We start from the raw sequence: 21,794 nt of genomic DNA on the forward strand, positions 1-21,794 counted from the left end.
CCATCCTCCTTGCTCTCTGTGGCCCAGACCCTGTGCTTCCGAGATCGAGCGTGTTCAGGGTTTTATGGCCATAAGGGACAGTTGTGGGTACTGACGGGTCATTTAAAGACATGGCAGCATGTAGACCACAATTCTTGAATCTGGCTGAATTTTTGGATATCTGAATATGTCTTTATCAACATATGATACAGATGAATGTTTTCATATGTACTATATGTTTATGATAAACAATGGTAAACTAGTAGTTAGTTTACTATCGGTTCCTCATTTGTTCCCTAATAACTGTTCCAGATTTGACCATGCAGTTAACAGGGATAAAATGGCAAAGTTACTAGAGATAAATGAGGGACTTGTCATAGGTTGGTTATGGCTGTATGGGACACAAACAGGCCATTAAAGATGTAGCAGCCTGTGGCAAGTAGAATATGTCTCAATCCACTTTGGGTGGAAACTGTAAATATTTGCACATTGGAAATACAACAATCCAGTCAGTGGAGGTAATGCACAACACATATGGATTCCAACCACTATGAAACTCCACCGAAGAAGAAGAAAATCAAGTATTTAAGTGTCAGCCGTGATAAGAGCTGTATGAATTCCTACATTTTTTATTTTTTTTTATTAGTTTATTTAACTTGGACATACAGTAACATTTAACCATGCACAAGTTCCAGATGCACTGCTCTTAGTGTTTATAGCAAAATGCTAATGCTAAGTTCAAATGATAAGGAAAGGAGTGTAATTGATGCCTTCATAATGTCCTTAAGCAAAGGATACACTGGGCCATTCTTTACGAAAGGAGATAAGATAATATGACCCACAATTCCTTATGTTCACTAAAAAAGCGAAGCACCTGTCAACTTCATGAAAAAAACCCAATAATTTTTATTCAACCAAACTTGAGATTTATGTGGATAAATATGAGAGGAGAGCAGAATGAACAGAGCAATATTGTCATTGTAACCACCATAGACTGTAAAAAAAAATGGACGAGACAAGGTCCCCGGTCTAGTGAAGCTTTTATTTGTAGAGCTCCCCCTGCTGACTGGCTGCAGTATAGGTCATAAACCCCGCCTCCTCAATGATAACAGATGGGATGTGGGTCAAACTGTAAAGTTAAAATACTCGTCACATAATTTTTTTACAAACATAAACTCTGCTGTGATCATTAGTTATTATCACCCTACATTGTGTTCATGTGCTCATTTTTCTGTGAAGTTTGTTTTAAATAAGTTATTTGAGGTTGAAAAACGGGATTTTACGTCATATTTAAGGATATCTGCGTTGACTTGGTAAGTTGAAATGTTTGCTTAATGTGCTGTTCGGGGGTAATGTCGTTAGCTAGCTAACACTGAAGTAGGCTAGCTGGCTGTGACGGACATTATTTATCTTTTTATTTCAGTAAAGAATCGTCCTGATGGTCTGCATTATATAACTTTACTTTACAGTCTGTTAAAGTAAAATAGAATATGTCCTGATGGTCTACATTATATAACTTTACTTTACAGTCTGTTAAAGTAAAATAGAATATGTCCTGATGGTCTGCATTATATAACTTTACTTTATAGTCTGTTAAAGTAAAATAGAATATGTCCTGATGGTCTACATTATTAATAACATTAATAGTTGTTCAGTCTGCTCAGTGTGCACAGACTGTAAGAATAACAGGCTCAACTTTCTTCCGCTCCTCGTGATGCTGCTGCGGAGCTGAAATTTAACATTAATATTTGGAAGAGGCTGAATATTGTGTGAACACACATGAAACTTGTGCCAGACATTTGGTCTTGAGTCACTGACATAGTCGTGCATTTTGAAAAATCTAAACGTTTTCTGGAATTGTATTAATAAGCTTCATAATTTCCTTAAACCAGTCAACTAGTATGTTTCCATCTCTTTGCCATCACAATCGTTTTTTGTTTTTTGTGGAGTGGGAGAGTGACAACCCGCTGCCACACCGAGGGGCCACGCGGCCTCGGGTGCAGGGATCTACCAATAATGATCCTTCCGCGGGTTCATGGTGCGTTGGGGTAGATGAGGAACCCACAAGGGTAGTGGTTCACATCCCTTGCTCTGCAGTACTCCTCTACAGCTGCAGGCTTCATTTCAAGCCCCCTCCTCATGTCTGCAGTCTGATGGCTGGGTCTCAGTAGCCTTTTAACAAGAGTTACAGAAGAGCTGTGACTTCTGGTGTGACAGATCTCTCTAAAATTGGAGGATGTGACTCTCAATGTCAAAAAATTTAATTTTTGTAAATGTTTACAATGTTTACAATTTACAATGTAAATGTTTATTTATTATTATTTTTATTTTTATTATATAAAAATATAAAAGTATAAATTAAAAAGGTAGATGATAAATATAAAGTCGACATCGATCAAGGTTGAGAGTTCGTGCCCCACCTCCTGCGGCCAAACCTCGCTGTGTCCTTGGGCAAGACACCTAACCCGGCATCGCCCGAGTGAATGAGTATGAATGGGAGAGTCACAATTACTGCATGAATGGGTGTGATTGGGGAAGTGTGACATTGAGTACCGAGATTGAGAACTGAGACCAAAAAGCTATACATTCGGTGATTGTGACTCTCCCATTCATACTCATTCATTCGGGCGATGCCGGGTTAGGTGTCTGGCCCAAGGACACAGCGAGGTTTGGCCCCGGCATTCTGTCGACTTTATATTTATCATCTACCCTTTTAATTTATACTTTTATATTAAAACGCAAACATTTACATTTAAATCTCATTTAGCTGATAGAGGGTTAACATTCTCAGTCTTTCTATTGTATGTATGTGTCTAAGTGTGTGTGTATGTAGAGGTGTGTTTATACTTCATTTTCTTTTGAAATTGTGTCATTCGATTTAGTTGATTTATTTGTCTCTTAAGAGGTCAGGTCCCTTGTATAAGCTTGTTGGCTTCTTCTACAATTCTACAATTCTACAATTCACTTAGCAGACGCTTTTATCCAAAGCGTCGTACATCAGAGAGTAAATACAACACAAGTAAGGATCTAGAAAAAAGGGAACAATGTGAGTAAGAGCAAACGATCAGCTTTGAGTCTGATTGGACACACAGGTGCTGACAGGAAGTGACCAGAGACAAAGCACAACATTGATGGCAGTTCTTGAGAGCTGTTAATCCTATTTCGATGTATTCTTATATGTGTGCTAATAAATAAATGAAAATAATTGTTGTGGTCATTTTGTGTCTCCTGCACATTTTCTCATCATGTGAGAACATGAACTCTGATGTTTTCGTGCGCTATGATTTGATTGGTGGAGGTCTCCTGTCCGGTCAGACCCTAATCTGATTTCCGGGACAACATGAACACAATGCTACCCTTAAATGTTGTCAATGACTAACAACAAGTGTCCAGTAGATTCTGTGAAACACAATAAATGCTTTCTTTAAATTAAAGGACGATGGATCCCTTTAGTCCTGCTGGGCTGTTGTTAACAGAGAGAGAGGATGTTGATGCTCATTCATGGGATGAAGATGCTGCTAACGTAGTGGATATTGTGGGAGATACATATGGGAGATATGAGGAGGATGAAGAGTACTGTCTGAACGAGCTGGATTAATATCGTAAGTAAGCGTTTTCACTTTGAAGTAAGCTATACTTCTGTCTTGCTGTTAGCTGTAGCCTAACGCTAACTAGAATGTAACTGTGGCCATGCTAGCTCTATGTATCGCTGTTTCCATAGAAACGTAAAACCAGTTATTTCTAATGAATGCTGAGGTTATTTGCATTTGTTCACAGCTTAAGTGTCTTTTTAAATCTACATATGCTTTTTCTGGCGACTTTAAATGTAAATGTTTGCGTTTTAACGTAAAAAAAACGAAACGTAAAAGTATAAATTAAAAGGTATAAATATAAGTTTGACATAATATCAAATGCCGGGGCGAATGTGGCACAACTGGCAGGGTGCTCGGCCCCCAATCGCAAGGCCGAGAGCCCGAGCCCCACCTCGGCCAAACCTCGCTGTGTCCTTGGGCAAGACACTTAACCCGGCATCGCCCGAGTGAATGAGCGTGAATGGGAAAACCACAATTACTGCATGAATGAGTGAGGTTGGGTAAGTCAGACATTGAGTGCTGAGACCACAAAGCTATATAAGCTCATGTCTGCTTACCATTTCTATATTTTATTATATATTAATATATTGCACATTCTTCTGCCCTTGTGTTTTGATTAATACTCTTGGTTGTGTGCATGCTTTTAGAAGAGTTTACTTTCTGCCTTGGTGTGACATATGACAGATTTCCGGCACCTGTTTATCTTTGTTGTATTTGATTTACAGTTTGTTGATTGTCCAATCAGCGGCCAAGGGTCAAAAAGAAAGCAACGAGAGAAACGCAAAGACGGCAAGGAGAACACCAGACCAGGAAGAGACGAGAGGCAGATTACGGAAACGAGATGACCTATACTGCAGCCAGTCAGCAGGGGGAGCTCTACAAATAAAAGCTTCACTAGACCGGGGACCTTGTCCCGTCCATTACAGTGCGCGCCCACTGGCAACAACCATGTCACCTCACATTTGATTCGTGTGTGTGTGTGTGTGTGTGTGTGTGTGTGTGTGTGTGTGTGTGTGTGTGTGTGTGTGTGTGTGTGTGTGTGTGTGTGTGTGTGTGTGTGTGTGTGTGTGTGTGTGTGTGTGTGTGTGTGTTGCTACTTTAAGACAATACAGATCCGTTACCGTTAGTAGTTTAATCAGTTCAAAGCACTGCCAATATGAACTGTGAGTCCTATTGTTTTTATGACAGTAAAGATAGTCTATGAGCCTATACGTGAAACGTGTTCTTTGTTTTGAACCGTAATGATTTTGATAAATACAGAGAAAATTCATCTGTGACAGTGGAGTGTTCATTTGCAGTTCAAAGTGCTTCACACATTACTTACAGGCTGAAAACCATGTAGACTATAATAATAACAGCTTGGAAACAAGAGCAAATTAAAATATATTATTAGATAATACATTAATACAATGAAATAAGGGAAATAAAATACAGTCATACAGTCATTCTTAATATCAGGCAAGTTCAACAAGATCTCTAGATCTCCATGTCAAAGCAGCTTACCCTATCTCCTGAGCATCCTGAGGGGCCGTGATTGTTCATAACCTGTAAAAGCCTCAATGACGTCATAATTATCGCCGAGGGTCTTACGTTTTTTCGGCTGCATTAACACTGTCAGGTAAAACACGCACACCGGGCGATAGATGCGCTCTTTGTAGTCCATCAACCATAGATTGTAGTTTTTTGACACAGCAGACCCACGTGACACCTGCAACATCCGCCTAATGAAGTCGAAATCCCTCATCACAGCGGTTATCTTTTCCTATCCCGTCCCGTTTTTGGTCGAGGTCAAGGAAGATAAGGTGAATAAGAAAATAGAGGACCATTTTTTGGACTTTTCGAAAGTGGGCTACACCTTGAAACCACGGACTCTCTCGTTCTACTCCCGCGAGATCATGGGTTGCTTAGTTACCAACGTCAACAGATCCATTGACAAAACTAACACTAAACACTGTGAATCTTTGCTAGCCGCATGCTCAGCTACTTGTCAGGATTCGCGGATAATATTGAATTGTCAAATTAAATAATGGAGGTAAGTTCCTTTAACAAGTGTTTGTTCTCAAAAGTTTAACTTAATTTTGATGTTAAATGACATGAATCCGCCGTGTTATATTTCGCATAGGCTAATAAATGGTATTAAGTTTGTCTATTTTGACGTCCATTGAAAAATATAGCCTATCTATTTTCACCTGCTTCACTGCTCTCATTTCCTTTAGGGATAGCCTACCTACTGTAGTCCTAACAATAGCTGCTAATATCTGCCTCTTCAGTGGCCTAGCCATGTCCAGTAATGCCTTTTCTTTATGTCCTCTCTCTTGTGTCTCTGTTGTATGTAAAGGACCCGGGAGCAGGAGGAGAGGACATGTTTGGGTCCTTGGAGGAGTTTCAGAAGATCCTCAGTGAGCTGCTTGGAGACCAGAGTATGGACAAGGTCAGGGTGGAGTATGAGAAGCTCATCCAGGCTCTGAAGAAGTCCAGAGAGAACGAGAAGAGGCTGATGTCTAAATGCAGAGAGCTCAACGCAGAGATCGTGTCCGTCTCAACCAAAGTGGCAGCAGCCCTCAAACTGTCCCAGGAAGACGAGACCACTATTTCTTCACTAAAGAGGGTAAAGTATGAACACAGGAGGATACAGTGTAGCACGTCTCATTTACTTTTGTTTCTGAGCCTGATTTCAAACATTACGGTCAGAATTATGTTACAACAAACATCCATAAATTAAAATGAGTATATTTGGTGTTTGCTATGCAAGTTATACTTTATTGTATTAGTTGGCTGATGTTTTATCTTTTTGTCCACTTTAAACTCAATAACCAAACATATTCATATGTTACTTTGCTTTACTGCAGGAGCTCGATAAAGCTTGGAAAATGGTTGACACTGCTCATGATAAAGAGAAAAAAGACAAAGAGACCATCAGGAATTTAAAAGAAGACATTTCCAACCTAATAAAGATGAATGAACAGCAAACTGGTTTCTCTAAGGACCAACAGCAGAGGTGAGACATGTTTGTGGATTATTGTGTGAATACTGTCAGCAGGTAAAGGATTGTGAATAAACGATTGTCTTTTCAGTGAACGGCTAAAAGTAATCGAGGACCTGACTAAAGAAAGAGATCAGCTGTTGACAGATGTGGAAGATCTGAGAGATAAACTGAAGCAGACCTCTGTGACCCAGCAGGAGACTGAAGCCAAACGAGATGCTGCATTAGAGAATATTTCTCAGGTAAATCTGTTGAACACTCTTGAACAGTATGCTTACCTCGAAGGTAGATGGTATTGTTTTAACTTATTGGTATACTCAAAAGTAGATTATTTAACTTAGAACTCTGTCCTAAACATCAATAAAATGCTCTTTTGAGGTAATCTTTTTTAAACTTAAATTAAAGGTTATCTGAAATAGAATATCCCCTTCCAACTCTCATTGTCGATTCAGCTTCCAGCAGCCAGTTTATTTGCAAAAATGGAAAAACAAAGACATAAATACGTCTGATGAAAAAAGGAAAGATGAAGCAACAAGAACACATCTAAACCTAAACCAGCAAAATTTTCTAAATGAAATGAATACATGAATTAAATTTGTTTTAGTCAAATCAACAATCATTGAGTTACATGTTGTTTGTCACCCAGTCTTTGTAAACAGCCATGAGAGCCAAGGAGTTCATTTTGAAGACAAGTTTTCAACATCATATCTAAATCATGACCAGGTTTTGTTCCTTCCCTCTCCTGATCCTGTCTGGACGAGAGGAAGTGGGATGCAATTGAGCAATGGCAGTATCGTATACTGTAGTTATCATAAAACGTTAAGATTTATATTTCAAAAATAATGATGAGCCCAAAACAAACTAGCTCCCTTCACTTACAGTAACAATGCTTAGATGAGAGGAAACCACCAGAACTGCCTTAAGGGAAACAATAGGCAGAGAACTAACCAGCACGAACGAACAAACTGCACCTTGAAAGAAACGAGAAATGGTGAGTGAACGATGTAGACTGGGTTCTGTGGTGTTTCTGCAGACTCCATGTACGGATTAATAATCTTCCAAGCGGGAGTCCCTGGTTCAAATCCAACTAAGGCTTCTTCCCTGCATGTCTTTCCTTATTCTGTCTCCCGATTTCCTATTCTACTCATTGTCCTGTCAGAATATAGGCAGAAGCAAAAAGTCCCCCCCCCCCCCCCCCCCCCATTTAGTTGCATTTATTCATTGCTCAATTGCATCTTTTCCTCCCACCAGAGATACATGGAGAGATGAAAGGATTTAAAGTGAGGGTGGAGAAAAGAGGAAATGTGTTTTAAGTGGCATGAGAAGTCCTTTCCTCTGAAGCGTTAAGTACAATTGGTTAGTGAAGTATTTACTTGTGCTGTTAAAGAATCAAAGTCTTTTTTCCAATCATTTGTAAACTTTGCTCCAGAGGTTGAATTTGAGCAGTTAACCCCGAGGAGGAAACACAAACTCAAGTGAGATGTGAACTTGTCACTGCTCTGTGTCTGACTCCAGCTCCAGCAGGAGCTCCAGGTGCAGCAGAATGAGATTTCTCGGGAGATGAGGTTTAAAGAGAAGCTGGACAAGGAGGTGAAGCAGCTGCACGTCGACATGGAAGCAAAGATGGCGGATATCAAAGCTCTGAATCTGCAGGGCCAAAGAGCAAAAGAGGAGCAGCAGAGACTGGAGCATCAGCTCAAAGAGCTCAAGGTTAGAAAATCTTTATCTGATGAAGTGTCATTCATTTACCTGAACCAGATACTTTATATTTAAGAAAATAAGGAATAAAATGTTTCCCATATAAAGAGAAAGCTCTTATTGTCTTGCAAAAAAGTCATACAGTAAAGTATAATTTAACAAAAGATCCATATGAGCACTGTAAGGTTCAGGAATATTACAATTTGAGGTAGTCAAAATAAAGAAGCTGTATAAAAAATGCAGATCTTTCAGTGATATTCAACCCAGAGCTGCCATGAGTGAATGAGAGAGAGAAGAGGAGGTCCATTCAAACTCACAGCTGGACACATAACGATTTTCCTCAAGTCCCTGTGTCTCTAATTCAACTTTTTTTTAAAAAGGAGAGCAGAACAAATGAGAGCAGAGGTGAAGGTGTCTCATCATGCTTTGGCAGCAGTTTCGTCCTGGCCAATGTATTTGTTAAATTTAGACAGTTTGCTCTACTTTGCCTGCAACACAATACTGGGTTCCCAGGACTCCTATTTTTGTTGCCATGGTGATACATACTGGTATTGTACTGTATAGTTTTAATGCTGGTATCGTGACAACCCTATTACCATTGGCCGCTGACAGATCTAAAGCCACTCCCTGGAAGGTCAGACTTTTTTTTACTGTGAGAGAGATGTGAAATGAAAAATAGTTTCATTCTTGGTTTTGTTGTGTTTATGAGGACATGAGGAATGTATGCTTTTAGTGAAATGAGCTTTATTTATGCTGATGTCTTTTGGCAGGGTGACTATGAAAAACTTGAAATGTGCTTCAGTAAGGGAACCTTCAGTGAAGCAGAGTTTGTGTTCCCAGATTGAGAGAGAGATAATTAAAGGCAATGAGTAAATCATATAAAATACTGTGTTTAACAGTTTTATTTTTGGTCAATAAACCAAAATGTTAACCTACAAACAAATATGAATGGACTTAAACTAAGTGGAACATTTGTATAAAACAAGCTGCAGATGTTACATCATACAGTCAATGTAAATTTAACAGTGAGCAATAACACACTCTTACTGACCTGCAGGATGTTGTAGAGACAGATCCTTCCCTCTCTCTGATCCTTTCTCTCACTGTGACAGATTTTAAACGAGCGGACGAGCAAGGAGCTGGAGCATACGCAGGTGAAGAACGGCAAACTGCAGCAGGAGAGCGAGCAGCTCTCATCAGTCAAGGAACATCTCTCCCTGGAGAACCAGCAGAGCGCCAATGAGCTCAAGGTAAACAGTGCAGCGGCAAAGAGACAGCCCTGACTCTTTAGGTAACATACAATGTATATAATGTTGATTTATAGTGTTTATGTGAGCCTTTTACTAAGAATAATTTTAAATGTGAACGAGATTTATAGAGCCATACAGTAAAAGAAGATATAGCTCCTAACTGCAATGTTACACAACACAGAGTTGTTCCAATCACACTAACGTTAACAGATCACTACACCAAATAATTTATTTCTAAAATCTTAAAAAAGGGTAAAAGTTACATTTCTTTTTATTTATTGAGGCACGAAGACATATTTCTAATGATATCCGTCTTTTCTTAAACGTGCAAACATTTTAGTGCACCTTTATTCAGTAGTGTAACACCATACAGGTTTACTGCAGTGAGGCCATCATAGAAACAGGTAGAGCTTTGTAGACTTAACTTTTTCATGTAATACAATGTAGAAGTGATGAGACTTTTATTTTGCTAACTATTGTCTCTAGTCTGCTGCAGTGAATCATACCTGATGAGAGAATAGTGATTCTGCCCGATTTAACCACAAGGGGGCACTGCTCTTACAGTACATAATGTGTAGAGCAAATTAATGACAGGTCTAATGAGTTCATCACTGTTGCCGCTCCCAGAAAGACAAATGTGAATTAGTTATTATCATTTATTAATACATTTTCACTGAAAGGGGACATATTATGAAAAATCCACCTCTACAGTGTTCAGTGTACAGTGTACACTTAAAGAGACACACACACCAAAACGGAGCGTTCTGAGAGAGCTGGTTTATACAGGATCACAAACCTCCTCTGGTGCTTGATTCATGTTATTTTTTTAACAAAGCACAGCACAGATGTTTCATTTAGACCACAGAGGACTGTTAGAAAAGGTGGAGAAGGGGGATAATATGTCCTCTTTAAATCTTTGGAAAAGCTGAAGGAGGTAAAAAGAGGGAAAGAAGGAGACTAGAAAGAGGATGACTTTCAGCAAAGTGCCTGGGTTGTAATCCAAACCCTGGATGTACTCTCTAAGCTACAGGCGTGCAAGCTCTACCAGATTGACTTCCAGAGGGGCCCAGGTTATATTTATGTTAGAATAACTTTGAAATGTATTTAATGAGGGCTGTGGTCAGACAGACAGACGAAACTTTTGTTTTGGTCCTCAGTGAACCCGTTCTTCTTTTATGAATAAACCCTTTCCCATGCTTATTTCTGTTGTGTACTGATGCATACGACTCCTCTGCTCCAACTCCCAGATGAGAGAGGAGGAGGTGAATCAGATGCGTCAGGAGGTGGCCAAACAAACAAAAATGAGAGAAATCATCCAGAAGAAGTTCCACCAGATGGAGGAGCAGAAAGCTGACGTGGATGTGCAGAGGGAGACCCTGAAAGCTCAGGTCACTGGTCTGGAGAAAGGTAAGAGAGCTTGCTGTGATTGAACAAAGACTTTCTCCCAGTGTTTCTCTCCCTCAGTGCTGAGCTGTTTAACATGAGATTAGTTCTTACATCTAACATGCATAACAGGTGTTTTAGGACTGCAGGAACTTTTTCATAGTTTTAGGAACTGTTTGAAACCTTCCCCCTTTTTGTTGATTTAGCACCGCAGGAACTATGAACTCCTCTAGTTCCTGAAACCCCGTTTAAAGGAACCCTTTTAGCTCCTGCTTCTCAGAGTATGAACCATGGTGGTGCAAATGCAGACGGAAAAAAATCCTCATGGTGTGAGAGTGTAGGCACTCTCTTGTGGATAGTTCCTCTTCAAATAGTCCCCAGAACTGTTTGGTTTGAAAACATCTATTCTTGCTATTTGTTGAAAAGGAAGAGTAATTACCACTTCTTTAAAAATTGTACTCAGCGATGAATCTGCTGTAGAAGGTGTTGATTTGACTTTTTAATAGATTGAGGTCACAAATGATTTAGAGGAAAACAAGCTCATCTGTTTGCCTTACATTCACTGACACATACAATCAGTTTCTGTACTTGTGTCCATCTGTGTTTCTATGTACTTTTTCTATATTCTGCTTATTTTCCAAACATAAAAACAGTGAATAATATCACTCCTCTTCTCATACATTATGATGTTTTATTCAGTCTTTGGCCTGCTAAATTATGTATTAGTAAGCTCATGTGAGGAAACAGTTAATAAACACACACAAGAATGTTTACTTTTAGCATAAAAATAAACCCTTCTCATCTTTCTCTCACTACAGAACTTGAATCTTCCAAAAAACAAGCTGAAGTTGACAGAAAAGCCATCGAGGAGCTGATCAGAGAGAGAGACATCTTGAATAAGGTTGAGTTTCTTTTCTTTCTTTAAATGGGCGGGACATTTAGTGAATCAGTGTCACAAAAGTATGTCAGCTGAGATACTCCTTACACGCAAGTTACATCACAAACAATAAGGAAAAACAATCTCAGTTTCATTGTGCTTATTCAGATTGGTTAACACAAGGCCAAAATAGATTTGTTTCTAGCCTGAACACAGATTATGTATTCTCTGTACTGGAATTGTTGACAGTGAGATCAGCAGTAACTAGAGTAATGGTGACCTACAGGGTATTTATACCCATGTCCTACACTTTTGATCAACAAACAACTTTCTGTTGGATGTTACTATTTTACAGCTGTAATTACTCATTTAGGCATTTTTAGATTTAGATTTTATATTAATTAAAAAAATCTTTCAAAATCACCTCCTTTGGAAATCTATTGAAAAAACACACCAGCTGCTTAAGAACATAGCGTAGAAAATCACTCCTCTTTTAGTTCAAAACGAAATTTTTTTTAGTTCATATAAAAAATATGTCCTAAAGAAACCTTTATAGGGCACATTTATCAACATACATAATGTCACACAAACACAATAATTACTTGAGCGAGCCTAAATATCAACATTTATGCAAGGTCATTAAAGGAGGGGATGGTCATTTTTATACAGATACACTTTTTAAGATTCTGGTTGAAATTGTCTTTAGGTCCTGACAGTAACTCATGTGCTCTGTAAAAGGAACAAAGAAAACCTGTCATCTGTAGCAGTTGAATGCTTGTAAAAACTTTGACTGAGGGGCTAGGTGTTGAGGGAGCACTGAGGGAATGCTACTTTCAAAACATGCCAGTTTTCGAAAAATTCCTAACCCTGCCTTTAACTTTAGACTTTAAGTGACCATGACTGTTTTATTACTTATATATAGAAATACTCATAATGTGTTCCTGTACAAACCCATTCAATAGAACATGATCACAGCGTCACAGTCTACGGAGAAACAGCAGAACCTGGTGAAACTCCTCGAGCAGGACAAGAAGACCCTTGAACATGAGATCAATGGTTACCGCCAGGAAGCCCAGAAGCAACGCAAAATCATTCAGCAGCTGGAGAAAGAACGGGACCGCTACATCAACGAGACCAGCAGCCTCATGCAGAAGGCAGGATTGTTATATTGTATTTCTTCACAACAGTATCTGTAAACTTTCCTTCACCTCAACTTCTCTGAGGGTAACTTTTCTTTGTTTCCACAGGTGCAGCAAAAAATGAGTGATGTTGAAGTAAGAGAGAGTGAGATATTTGACTGGAGAAAAAAAGTCACAGAAGCTGAGTGCAAACTTAAACAGCAAGAAAACCTGCTGGAGAGTGTTGTTGCTGAAAGGAACCTCTACAGCAAAAACCTCATTGAGGCTCAGGTATGATGATTGTATTCTTATCATTCACATTGTATCTTCATCTCTGCAAAATGATCACTTTTAGATAAATTATTGTTGGATAAGACTGCTGTTGTTCGAGATCTTAACTTATGAAAGTCTTTCACAGTGTATATCGGGCTGTTTCTACTCCAATGTATCAAAATTTAGTTTAAATCAAAACTACATTAAGTGGATATAGTCCTACCCCTCAGGCATACCACAAAGATCCATTTTGGGCCCACTTCAAATGTTCTTATATACAGATGATCAGCCATTCCTTTTCCCTGATTTAGACTCAAATATTAGCTGATGATATGGTCGTATCTGTAAAAATACAAAAAAAGGATTTGCCTACGTTTGAGTTTATGCCATAGCCCATTTTACTGAGGGATTAAATAATCTACAACTAAATCTACAATTTAATGTGTCAGAAACTACCAGTTTGTTCTTCACTAAAAAGCTATTTATCATTGATCCACTAATTATTGCAATTGGACATAGGTCAGACACAAAGATCTCAGGTGATTTGTTTTTGTACTGAGTCAGGTACACGCTACAAGACTTTAAAATGTTTTAAAAACAACTAAATCCTCTCATGTCTCAAGATATTTAGTCAAAGACTAGAAGATGTCACAAGACTGGGCATCTTAAAGGGTCACTCTTCAAAGAACTACAACAAATAACAATTACAAACACTTAAATTTAAGAACTTTATTTGTTTTATTCCTACTAAAAAAATATAATTACACTTTTTATGAGCCACATTCACCTGACAAGTCCAGATAAACATCTTATATTAAGATATAAAAAGCAAAAATAAAGCCTCAATTGCTAAAAAAAAGTCTGCCAATGGGGCAAGCAAGGTATCTTGAGATGAGGTGAAGACATCATCTGGATTTGATTTTTTATTGTCATAGTATAACATACACATAAATATTTAACAATTGTAGTGGTCTAAAATGCTGCCCTCTCTCTCTCTTTTCCATTGCATCCCTCTGCTGTCTTGTCTCTCTACCTCAGGAAGAGATTGCAGAGATAAAGAGGAAGATGAAGACCATGAACAACCAGGTCACCAGACTGAGAGATGAGATCACGGGAAAGGAGCTGGCCCTCGCCAAAGACCAGCAGGAACAAAAGCGCTTACAGAAAGATAACGAGGCACTCAAGGTACTAAATGTAACAAAGCCACAGGAAATTGGAACTCACAAGCACGACTCAAAACACAGTCCTTGGTAAGAAAAAAAACAGTCTTTATACAGAATACAAAAAAGGGAACAGGCAAAGAAAGTTGATTCCAAAAGTTATCTAAGAGAAACAAAAAGCTTGTACGCTTCACACAGAGGTCAAAGACGAACTGGCACTGAAGGAAGGGAAGCCACAGACTAAATACTAAGGTGAGGGGGAAGACAACGAGATACAGCTGGGAACAATCAGGGCGGGGCAGACAATCACACAGGCGGGAAACACATGAAGGCAGGAAGTGAAGGATCTGAAATGAGAGGAGAGGTTAGTGACCCAAAACAGGAAATAATACAAGTAGAAATACATAACCTAAGACACAGAGCTGGACATGACACTACAGTCTTTTGAGGGTTTCTTTTGGATCCCTCATCCTTATGTAAATTGTCATCATTTAGCCATTTCGGTCACCCTATTTTGCACAAAAGTCAGTTTATAAAAACATAGGATACTGTGTTCTTTGCTGAAAGTTACCAGGGCACTGGGAACATTTGACGTTTTCTTCACCCTCGTCTATTCTTATAGACACAATATCTTCAAATTCACTCTGATGTCCTCTTATTATCTTATTATCTCCATGTATTCATGGAAATTTGTTGATCAAAATTCATTGTGACTATGTGAAAAGTGTCATGCACGACCTGCTCCAACCTCAGAGACAAGGAAGTGTGGACAACACTAACTCGATGAATACAAAGGAGAAATTCTTCCTGCATATTATCATATGCTGTTTTGTAAAGTGTCTCGAGATAACACTTGTCATGAATTGGCGCTATACAAATATTGATTGATTGATTGATAGTGACCACAGCATTTCTGCAAAGAGAGTTTTATCTCATCTGGTTTATATCTGTCAGACAGAATGACACAATCTTCAATTTATGTGCACAAACTTCCCACACTCTAAATTTATCCTCTTTTTTTTCTGTTGTTCAAGGATTTACTGACACTTACACGCATAGGAACACGTCCCCCCCCCCCCGGCTCAAGTAACACTCTCAGTCTGAGGGAAACACTGATGGATCTAAAATTGCAACCTGACTAGTTGGATGTAGGCCTTTAACACCAAACCAGTAATGGTAGTTCAGGCTTCATTTGTGGTACTTTCCAGCACTCTTTATGTCTAACTAGGGTATGTGCACACTCATCTTTGTGTCCTGCTGCAGGTGGAGCTGCAGACAATCCGGCTTCAGCTACAAGAAAAAAAGCAGCTTGTTGACAGTCAGAAAGCAGAACAGCAAAAACTGCAGAAGATTATAGCAGACGCTGATGCTGAGCAGATCCAACAGAAGAAGCAGCTGGAACAGGTACAGAAAGAGAACAGAGACAGGATGAAAAAAACAAAGATCTATATCTGATAACTTGTTGGTGAATCTTCTCTGAAGGTTATCAGAGAGCGGGACAGCCTGGGCAAGCAGCTGCTCCGCCACAATGATGAGCGTGCTCTGCTGTACGAGAAGATCAGGATCCAGCAGTCCATCCTGAGTAAGGGGGACTTCCACTACAGCCAGAGGATCGAGGACATCCGCCTGCTTAAGCTGGAGATCAAGAGGCTCCGACGCAAGAAGAGCATCCTGGACAAGACTGTTCCTAACACAGAGGACTTGAGGTAACAGAGAGGCTTGCGGGTTAATGAGATCATCGGGTGGATGATGAGTTTGAAAAAGACAGTCAGCACTGAATTTGCTCTAACAGAAGAGCTGTGAGTAGTAGTAACAGGAAATCAACCTACGCCCGTCGATCATAAACCACATGCAGGTTTTACATAGAGAAAAGCAGTTATGAGGTGTCTAAGTGAAAATAGACACTGTGCACATTCTCACAAGAGAATGTCAGGTGAATCTCAATGGTAACATGCTGAGCTTTTGTACTCTCTAGTCTTGATGTACGCACATGAAGCTCAAACTCACTATAAGCTACACTCAGATTAATTGGCACCAAAGAAGTGTTGCGTTTCTGATTTATTTTGGATTCAGGAGGGACATGACACAAACACAGGTGTGACATCAGCAGATAGAGATATGAAGTGAGGCTTATAGCTCATATTCACTCTTTATTATGTGTTTATTGTGCAGACCTAGGTGAGATACTATTGTTACATAAATAAAAATGCATTTAACAGTTAGTTTTTATGGCAAATTGATAAAATAACAGTCAAGCAACTGTTTGCAAGTTAACTCCTTAGCAAGCATGTGGTCATATCATGTATAATGGTTTTAATTAAAGCAACTGGGTGTACCAGTAGGTAGATCTGTGCTGTTGCTTGTTGGCCATTAATCACTGGCACACGGTAAATCTGACTGAGGGCAGAAAGGAGAGAGAAAGAGATGACCTACAAAGTGCAGCATTTAGAGAAGAGGATTCAAATTAAAGATGGAGGAAGAGAGAGATCCAGAGCCAGAGGTAGGACTGACCTTCAAACTTCTAGTTTTTTTTAAACCTCAGTATCTTAAATACGGCTTTCCATATAAGAGTTCAAACGTCCTGCAGCCTGTAGTGACTACATAACCTGTATTTGAATAGTTCTATCTCTAACGTTTATTATCATGCATAGTAAACTTGACGTTTTGATGCAAAGGATGAGTAGTGTATTATCGTTGTTAGTATTTACTCCCTAAAGTTGTCCTACAGTGAATTATGAGACACATTGAGAATATTTATTATTAAAGCGCTGCATGTAATAACTGTGTTAAATTAAATGAAACTATGCTGTCACAGGCGAGAGCTGTTCCACTTGCAGAGGGAGCTGCTGAGAGAGAGGGTGAGGAGCAGCGTCCTGGAGGATCAGCTGAAGCCCATCAACATTCACAGATGGAGACGACTGGAGGTGAACCACTTGTTTAAAGTGTTTATGAGCTGGAGGGAACTTCAGCTCTGTGCTGTTGTAATTGTTTTTCTTTACAGGTAACATGAAGTTCTCCTTTGTAGTGTTTGTGAAAATCCTCTCAAATCTTGACCAAATTCTTTGTTAATGTCTCTCCCCTGCAGGGCAGTGATCCTGGAAAATACGAACTCATCCAGAAGATTCAGTCCTTACAAAAACGACTCATCACCAAAACTCAAGAGCTGGAGGAACGGGAACTCTTATTACAGGTAGATACTCATTACACTAGAGCACACTGCACATCACTGTGCATTTCTATAAAAGGAGCTGGTTCAACAAATGAAGCCAGAAAGGGCTGGTGGAGTGGTTAGCTCTGTTGCTTCACAGCGAGGAGGTCCCTGGTTTGCATGTTCTCCTCGTGCATGTGTGGGTTCTCTACGGTTCTCCAGCCTCCTCCCACAGTCCAAACACATGCTCATTAATGACTCTAAATTGCCCGTAGGTGTGAATGTGATTGTGCCTGCTTGTCTGTCTCTATATTGAAGAAGCAAAGCGGGATTTTCTAGCACAACTTCACCAACTAGCAAGGTGCATGAAGAGTGAATGGCTTGAAGAGTATAAAATGCTCCAGCAACACTTGTAGTATGAAGATCAATTTTATTAACAAATTAGACCGACGGCAATGACCCTGATGAAGGTGACAAGCCAAAACGTGTCGGTCTAATTTGTTAATAAAATTGATCTTCATACTACAAGTGTTGCTGGAGCATTTTGACCTCTGTCTGTCTCTATATGAATGACCGGCGAACAGGTGTACCCCGCCTCTCGCTCAATGACAGCTGGGCCGTATCCGAATTGCCAAGTACATACTGAATCTTTCAGTAGGCAGTAGGCAGTATGCAGTACGTACTATCTGTGCTGCATACTGTTAGTACCTAGTATTCAGTATGCACACACAGTAGGCAGATATTTGTGCCTACTTCTTCTGATTCATTCAGTATGGAAGTAACGTCATTTACGTTTCTCGAATCGGCTGCATCCACCCGTTTTTCTTTTTGTTTTTTTTGTTTAGCTTTATTCAAGAAGAGTAATGCGCATATACAGTCAGGTAAACAAAAAACAATATCACAATGTAAATCAAGTAAAAGGCAGATTAAATAACTAAATAACATACAGTACATAAAGGAAAGTACAAATGAAAGACAGTAATATACAGAATATAAAATAAACCAATAAAGACACATTTAAATAGTGAAATCATTATTTAAATAGAGAAAGGTTTTATAATAATGCAGATATTTGTTATATTTTCTGTTGTTAATATAAAGTAGTGATTTCAGTCAGGACTTTAACTCTAGATTAATAAATGATTAAATTAATCCACGCTCGTTTGTTTTGATTTGGAGGCGCACGTGACGTGACGATTTACGTTTCATTTCGCACAGCATTGTGGGTGGTAAAACACAATTCATTTCCTGAAAGCACGCATCCGATCCATACTGCATAAAACCCGGAAGTTAGTATCCATACTGAAATGTTCATTATACTGAGGTGGACCCAAAAAATGCATACTGAATGACCATGAAAGTTCAGTATACTGAAACTACATACTGAATAGTACGTACTGCATACTGAACTGTGACAATTGGGAAAGGGCCCTGGGATCAGCTCCAGCCCCCCGCCACCCCGTACGGGAGAAAAGTGGTATCGATAACTGATAGATGGATGAAGACAGAAATGTTTGTGACCTAGTAACAAGGTGTGTGACATACTGACATAAGTGCATTTACAAAATCAGACCACTGTATAACCATTTTAAAAGAAATGTTTCTGTCTGAACAAGACAGAGAAAAACGACTGTGTTTATTTAAAGAAGGCTAAAGTTAAACAGGTTCACAGGTGTAAGTGTGTAAAACTCAATTATAAAGCTGCAGCTCTTCCAGCTGCTCCTGTCGTCCCCTAGAGAGAGGATTACATTAACCTGGTACTGAAGTCACTGCCAACGAATCCTGAGTGTTGGGATCTGTTTTGTTTCTTACTCAGCACACCGGTCTGCTGCTGCTGTGTTTCAATCTGTGTAATTATCTAACACTACGTCCTCCTATTGCTTTAACTGTTTCATCTTCATTCATTGTATTCCCCACAAAGGAGAAGGAGAAGCTGTACGTGGAGCTGAAGCACATTCTGGCCCGTCATCCGGGTCCAGAGGCGGTGGAGCAGCTCCAGCAGTGTCAGTGGACCCTCAGAGACAGAACTAAGAAACTCAAGGTCATCTGCTTTCACATTCTCTGTCCCTACAGTAGCAATCCTCTATGTCCATTTTAAACACGGTTGTGATGTCAATTGAAAAAAGATTAATCCTTCTAGCTAATTAAAGTCCAACAAAGACCTTGATCAGAATGTGAGACTCTTTTAATGTATTCAATGTATCCGTTTATTTTACAGGGACACATGCAATGAAAATGGTCTCATATGTAAAATACTGTTCAGAGCAGATGCCATGATTACAGGTTTCTAGCCGGGGCTGATTTGCAACCCCTGTCCCTGGCTCGGCTTTTAAGATTCAAACAGAATCTTTAGACTTAAAGAAATACAGAAACAGTCATACTATACAAATAAAGACATTATAAACTCTACACAGATAAGAGACTAAATAAGACCAAACAGTAAAAATGAGGAGTAACAGAGGAAACAGTCAATACTCACCGACTTGTTCAGTTTCAAGTTGGATCGAGGCTTTCCTTGAAAGCTAAACTTCATATTCATATACTCCATATGTGTTGTAGCTGTGAGCAGATAGTGTTACAAATAGTTCCTCCTTTAAGTGTCATTTTCTTAAGTCATACCTTCTCAGTTTATACAGCTCGCTTTGTTAGTGCCCATTTCACTTTTAATCTCATATCGTACACAAATGTACAGGCCTGATTTAAGGTTAATGTCATAAAGCTACTTTGATAAACACTACCCGTCTAAAAGGTTTTTCTTTTTCAACCTGCTCAGCTTCTTTTGTAAAAGTTTTTAAAGATAAAAAGAAAGTTAGAGAAAAACTTTTTTTATGAGAGAAAGAGAGCTAATGTCATGTCTTTTTTCATTTTTCCATCTCACTCCACAGGCTCTGATAGCCGAGCTGAGGATGCTCGACTCCAAGATGAACGAGTACAAAAGTGAGAATCAAAGTTTAGCCGGCGAGCTAGCAAACATTAAGAAGAAGTACCTGAGTCAGAAAAAGCTTCACAGGTGAGGCTCATTATTTGACAGCTCGAGACTAAAATACACGATTCATTGTACGCAGAGAAAACATCCCCTGTAGCATCTTGTGATGGTTGTGTGCGCTCTCTGATTGTGCGTCTCTTCAGTGAGCAGAGGTCTAAAGTGAAGGTGGAGCAGCTGGAGCCGCTGCCTCAGCTGAGCAGCAAACCTCACTTCACAGGAGGAGGCTTCAGGATCGACAACCCGGCCAGAAGACAATAGACGATGAGACTCCTGTCACACATTTCTCCTACGACATCATCTGACATTATCAGCCAATCAAAGGGCTTCAAACATCCTTTTTTACCAACAAGCAATCATGAACTCTGAAAAAGACTAGTAGATGACATTGATAATGCATCATGTTGATTTATCATTAAAAGAAGGCTAATTTATTTATTTAAGAATTCTGAGAATTGTATTTGGATTCTGGATATAATTCAACCTGACAGCATATTACCTGTAAAAAGCACTTTTTATAGAGTGGGTATTAAGTAACAAAGTTAAAGTTATCCTCCTTTATTCCTTGGCTAGTGTTCAACATGATGTTCATGTCATCACCACTAGATGTCAGCAAAACACAGACTGACTAAATATCACAACAACAGCTTCCATCTCCCAGAGTACTTTAGAAATATGTCGATGAAAACATGTACTTTGATAGAAATGTTATGTAAACATCTTAAATAAAGAAATTATATATATGTTTTATGTTTGTGCAATTATATTTTAAACATGGGACTCCAAATTAAAGCTTTAGCACAGGGCTATTCAACTTTATTGTTCCGGGGGCAAAATTTTCAGAAAGCTAAGGACCATCAACAACACAAGCGTGTGATAGGCTGCGAGTACAGGACCAAAGACGTTCTATTAAACGGGAGCGCTGTGCTTTCTTTAAAAAAACTTTACTGTGACAACAATGACAGTCATTCAGAATGCCTGCTTTAGCATGAGGTGCAGAATCTCATTGTGTTGATGTTGAGTCCTCACAGCGTCCATACGCTCGCTTCAATTTTGTTTTGGTTAATTGGCTCCTGTTGTCTTTCTTTGAATGGTTATGACAAACAGAAGTTGTTCATGTAGTGCTGGACAATCACAAAGTCTGGGTTCATCATTTGGTGTTGTAAAGTCCATCTGAAGGTCCTCACATACTTGATGACTTCACAGTGGGACAGACCTCAAAGTTTGTGAGTCTGTGGGTGTGGAGACTGTGATTTGGGTAAGACCACACATGACACACAGCACAGTATTGTTTGTAGTCCTCTTTGTAAATTAACCCAAAATTGCTAGAGAAGGAATGACTTTAATCT

General features: G+C 39.3%; 1 protein-coding gene across 1 annotated transcript; it reads left to right on the forward strand.

Annotated features, from left to right (window-relative positions):
• Positions 1-5,610: 5,610 nt before the first annotated feature.
• Positions 5,611-21,188, forward strand: cfap58 (cilia and flagella associated protein 58). The gene is made up of 17 exons (XM_020629304.3): positions 5,611-6,180; positions 6,422-6,570; positions 6,647-6,797; positions 8,071-8,265; positions 9,366-9,503; positions 10,751-10,910; positions 11,705-11,787; positions 12,726-12,917; positions 13,011-13,172; positions 14,193-14,339; positions 15,578-15,718; positions 15,797-16,020; positions 17,130-17,238; positions 17,400-17,504; positions 19,384-19,503; positions 20,348-20,472; positions 20,592-21,188. The coding sequence occupies exons 1-17, from the start codon at positions 5,863-5,865 to the stop codon at positions 20,704-20,706; spliced, it is 2,634 nt and encodes an 877-aa protein (XP_020484960.2). The 5' UTR covers positions 5,611-5,862; the 3' UTR covers positions 20,707-21,188.
• The last annotated feature ends 606 nt before the right edge of the window (positions 21,189-21,794 follow it).

Source organism: Labrus bergylta, chromosome 14 (assembly GCF_963930695.1).
Source record: "Labrus bergylta chromosome 14, fLabBer1.1, whole genome shotgun sequence".
Classification (NCBI taxonomy): domain Eukaryota; kingdom Metazoa; phylum Chordata; class Actinopteri; order Labriformes; family Labridae; genus Labrus; species Labrus bergylta.